The sequence below is a fragment of the Athene cunicularia genome, assembly GCF_003259725.1.
Source record: "Athene cunicularia isolate RWA chromosome 27 unlocalized genomic scaffold, athCun1 chr27_part1, whole genome shotgun sequence".
Taxonomy (NCBI): domain Eukaryota; kingdom Metazoa; phylum Chordata; class Aves; order Strigiformes; family Strigidae; genus Athene; species Athene cunicularia.
In genome coordinates, this window is record NW_020799138.1 from 50,559 (window position 1) to 55,663 (window position 5,105).

The following is a 5,105-nucleotide window of genomic DNA, read 5'->3' on the forward strand; positions in this document are numbered from 1 at the left end:
GGGGGGGGGGGGGCCAGAGAGGAGCCACAGAGATGATCAAAGGCCTGGGAAGCCTGCCATGTGAGGAAAGGCTGAGAGAACTGGATTTGTTCAGCCTTGGGAAGGGGTGACTATGGACTGACCTTCTCCTCGTGTTCCAGTATTTAAAGGGTGGCTACAAAGAAGAGGGAGACTCCCTTTTGACAAGGAGTCACATGGAGAAGATGGTGGGTAGTGGGTTCAAGTTACTCCTGGGGAGATTCCAACTGGACACAAGAAGAAAAATTTTCACGTTGAGAACAATCGGCCACTGGAATAATCTCCCCAGGGAAGTGGTGGATTCCCCAACACTGGACACTCAAGATTTAGCTGGGCAGGGTGCTGGGCCATCTTGTCTAGACCGGACTTCTGCCAAGGAAGGTTGGATCCTTGAGGTCCCCTCCAACCTGGTATTCTATGATTATTAGGTACTGAAAAAAGTAGTAAATCAACCTATCAACCTTAAATACAACTGTACATTTAATTCATGATCAGCAATACCAAAATAAACATATGAATATACAAGTTTTTGGCACAGGTTTACATACCTATGAAAAGCAGCGAGCGTTTCCTAGCAAACTGGAGTCCTTCTCTTCTCTCTACTTCACGATCAGGCTGCAGACACAAATGAAGAACGTGACTAAAATAAGTTATGCTTACCACTTTTAAGAAGTCCCTGGGAAAGCACCACTGCAGAAGTGAAGTTTTGCTGAAAACAAGAGTCTATACAACCATGTAGTAATCAGCAACTGGATTTTCACACTCAGACAGCTTACTGCTAGGCAGACTGCTGGGGGTCAAACTGAACAGTAGCAACATCAAATCAGTAGGAACTGAATGTGTTGCTATCTTCTGAATCAACTAGAGCAAGATATATGCCAGAAAGAAAGGTTCAGGAGTCAAACAGCTGAAGAGGCACATCAAAGGTGCTGAAAACTGACAGATTTGCAAGGAGACAGAAGAGAGCCTAGGTCAGGATAGCCACACTGGAAGCCTCTTGTAGTAAAGCAAGAGTGAAGCATTTCACTATGCAACAGGCATCCAAGGTTTGTCAAAACACCCCAGAAACAGACAGCAAACAATGTACCTCACACCCACACAGATACATACTCTGTAAGCTATCTGAAAAGCTGAATTCTTCTTCCCCACCATCGGTCTGAAACACAGTCCAGTCAGAAAGCAAGCAACAGTTATCCTGTTGCACTGAAGTTAACTTCAATGGCATACAGCAGTTTTTTGGCAGAACTTCTCACTATCTTATGAGAATCTCATCAATTGCATCTCTCCAGGAGAGGTTCCACAAAAGTCTTTAACATAATCTGCTTCTAAAATGACATACTAAGTGGAGCCCACCCAACCTAGGTTCTTCAGTTACAGAGCATATCACCTCCTCACACAACAGATGTGTTAGTTTCAGCACTTCTCACATTTTTATCATGACTGAGTTATCTGTGGAAGAGTGCAGGAGTCATTTCTAAACTGACCTTATCAGTTTTATTGCCAACTAACATCTTCACCGTATTGCTTTTGGTGGTATACATTTCCAGCTCATTCAGCCAGCTCTCTAGTCCTGCGAAAGTGTCTTTTCTTGTAACATCATACACTGGTAACAGAGAAAAAGAAGCTTAACAGCTGTAGAGTCTTGAACAATATTTACTTCATTATGGAAGAACATGGTCCCTACTGGCTAACTATGACCCCCTCAAAAAAAGCAGTATTAGAGAATTACAGAAAGATGCATCAACTGTATCCTCTTCTCAGAACTGCAACACACTGTCCATGCTCACCCCAAGTCACTAGGGATGAGTGACAAGTACACAAGCATCTCTGCATTAGATCTACAACTGCAATCAGACTTGTCAGTTGAAATCTTAGACCTGTTTCTAGTTCTGAATTGGGCAAGAGTATTTTAAAATAGTAATTTTGTCACCCCGTTTAATGTACGACTACATGCACGCACTGCTGCTAAAAACACAGATTCCAAGTAGAAAGTAACTTTTGGTCACAAGTAACTTCATAACTACAGTCACTCAATCACTAAGGTTTAAAAAAAGCTGCATCATAGTCAGAAAGAGGATTTGGTACAAGCAAGGTGCCTTCACAAACCCTGAGAATAAGAATCCCCTTTTTCCAATTGGTGTTGTCACACCGAAAGGGACTAGCCATCCATTTCTTGTGCTACAAACCTCACGTATTACAGTCAACATCAATAGTTTCTGGAAAAAAAGTAGTAAAAACATGGTGGGTGTTTTTAGAAACCAACACAAAACCCAGCTAGCCTTATTATCAGAAACTCACCAAAGTAATAACTACAAAGCCAATAATTCATCCACTCAACAGCCTGTAGCGTGACATCTCTATTTAAATTAAAATTATTCTGAAGCAGCACTATTTCCTGCCAGTGGTTTTGCATACTCAGTGTTTGAACTAATGATGTAGTAATGTTTTAAAAACTGTAATATTTCCTCTGATTCAGGAAGTCAACCTCCTTTTGTAAAGACACGCACATTTAGGTAGTAATAAATACCACACTTTTCGTAATCATGTTTTTCTTCCATATACGTCCTACCTAAAACAACCCCTTGAGCTCCTCGGTAATAACTGGGAGTCAGCGTTCTAAAGCGCTCCTGTCCTGCTGTGTCCTACAAAGGAAAAACAAAACAGAAAAAAACACACAAACTCAAATATATTTAGAACAAAAAATGGTATTTTAAACTATACAAGCTAAACAAAGTTAAATTGTTCCTGACCAGTATGAATACATGAAACCGTAAGACAGTAGATGAGGGAAGCAATCAAACATCAGCAGCAGCAAAAGAAACAGTAAGGAGGCGTAGAAAAGCGTCGAGAGGACTTGATCGAAGGTTAAAGCAGTAAGCACAAGAACCTGTAACGTGAGAGAGACAAGTCGTCAATGGGTCTCAAGAGAAATACATAAAAGCCTATTGCTGTAAGCCAAGCAGCTAGACTTAATTAGTTAACAATCAGCTGAACTGAATGAGGTGAGGAGTAACCCGTTTTCCAGTGAGACACACTGCGGGAAAGGAGACATAGTGGTTCCAAAAAAGTCTCCCTTTGCTCCTCCACAGCAGGAAATAAGAATGCAGTCAGAAAGAACTACTTCGGGTTTGCTAAGATTTTAAGCAGATAAGAAATTTAAAATCAGTGAAATTGAAAAACCCTGAGAACAAACAGTACAGAGGCAAAAGAATTACACATACTATTTTTACCAAAGAATGTATTTACAAATTACAATAGACAAGACTAACAGCTATGTTGTAATTTATTTCTTCTTTGTTAAAAAAATAAACTGAAATTGGCAATATATGTACTCAATTTGGGTCACCATGATACAGAGAAATGATTACTTGTTTTGAGATTTATTTACTTATAGAAAACTACTTAGCAACTTATTTACTTATTTATAGCAAGTTATAGTATTTTTTTAATATTGCTAAGAATCCTGCTTGCCTAGACTGTTCTGTGGAATTTTACCAAGGACTACTGTTCACCAAAACAAAGCAGTTCACTGTGAAAATCTGCCAAGGATTACAATGTTCAGCAAAATATTATACTTTTGTCCTTGAGTAGCAAGTGGGTCAAACTAGTTGGAATTTTGCTAATGAGTCAAGACAGCCATATATGAATGGTAGAAGTTCTATTGGCTTTGTGGAGAGATCCCCTTGCACCCCAGCGCCAGAGTAAACATACCTCTATATATAACTCTATTCGAGTTGTAGAGTCTTATTTCCACGAATCAACTGTTACTAAGGAGATTGTAGTTTTAGGCATCTATGCACAAATGGACACTAAACTGGAAGCCTGTTTTTGACCTTGATGCACTGTACATGCATTAAAGTTTTGATTTAACATTGCACAACTGCACTGTTTTTTCCTCCCTAATTAGTAGCTTCTCCTGATGCTGTACAGACTGCTGCAAAATGCCTTTTCCAGCCATACAACTTGTGCAAGTTCTGGCCTTGCTTTTGATCTCACAGCAAGGAGACACACCCCTGTGTGATTATTAGGGCAAGCATATCTTGGTTACTCTCAGCAGAGCTTCTGCTTTATGTGCAGCATGTTCAGAACACAGCCAATACATACGGTCACTGGTTAGAGCCAGTATGACTTTATCACTCTTGCTCTGCATTCTGTATACAAACTCTGAACGAAAACAAAAACATAATTCAAGTTTTGGCATTTATATCACTTTTGTTAATACCAGCCCAAGGCACATTTGTGCTCTTTCCGAGAGTCCCAATTACTTAATTAGTAATGGCATATTCTTTCTCAAATAGTTATGACCACACACACACAAAATCTCTTCCTTCTAGGGCTCTTTCATGCCATTTAGGAGAATAAATGTGGTGCTTCAATATAAATAATCCTGATCACACAGCTGCAATCTGATTTCCCAGTTTGCAGGTGCTGTGAATATAGCATCAGGAAGTCAGAACAAATGCTCAAGTCTCTCAGTAAATCCGAGTAAATAGAACTAAATATATTTTCTTCCCCAGGATTTTAACCAAAATAAAGCACCTGGACTGTTTCTGGTATAGTGTATATAATCGTGCAACCCATCACCCAGAACACCACTTCTCTGCAGTTCACTCCACTTATTGCAGTCTGTCCTGGCAGTGCCTGCCTGCCCGTTCTTACAAGTCTAATGCTTCACAGAGGGTTTGAGAAACCCAGCTGTACAAGTGCAGGAAAGAGCAGTCAAAAATCTCTATTACAACTGAAGAAGTGCCAATCATAGAGCAACGAAGCATTTATCAGTGTTTTGAAAGAACTCTGCCTTCAACGACTGTTGTACAATCATGACAGACACTCACTCCATAGGACGGGATGGAAGGGGTAGAGATAAAAAAACCCCACACCACAAAAAGAAGCTCTGGAAGTTTTCACATCTGCCTAGAACAAAACCTACCCATATGGCAAGCTGTACTGCATGGCCGTCTACCACCATTTTCTTCACTTTAAAGTCAACACCTGAGACGTAGGAAGGGAAGCCTCGTCAGGACGGACCGGCGAACGCCTCGCCCTCTCGGCCCGCAAACCCTGCGGGAGCACCGCCCCGGGGCTGG

At 40.7% G+C, this 5,105-nt stretch overlaps 1 protein-coding gene across 1 annotated transcript in view; it reads right to left on the minus strand.

The window, feature by feature from the left end:
• The window catches only part of LOC113489256 (ras-related protein Rab-18-B-like), a 7,034-nt gene extending 1,957 nt beyond the window's left edge, over window positions 1–5,077 (minus strand). The window contains exons 1-4 of the mRNA XM_026864869.1: window positions 4,949–5,077; window positions 2,588–2,660; window positions 1,503–1,621; window positions 567–633 (exon numbers count right to left, since the gene is read on the minus strand). Coding sequence (XP_026720670.1) covers window positions 567–633; window positions 1,503–1,621; window positions 2,588–2,660; window positions 4,949–4,987 — 298 coding nt within the window. The 5' untranslated portion in view covers window positions 4,988–5,077. The remainder of the gene's footprint in view (window positions 1–566; window positions 634–1,502; window positions 1,622–2,587; window positions 2,661–4,948) is intronic.
• Between the last annotated feature and the right edge of the window lie 28 nt (window positions 5,078–5,105).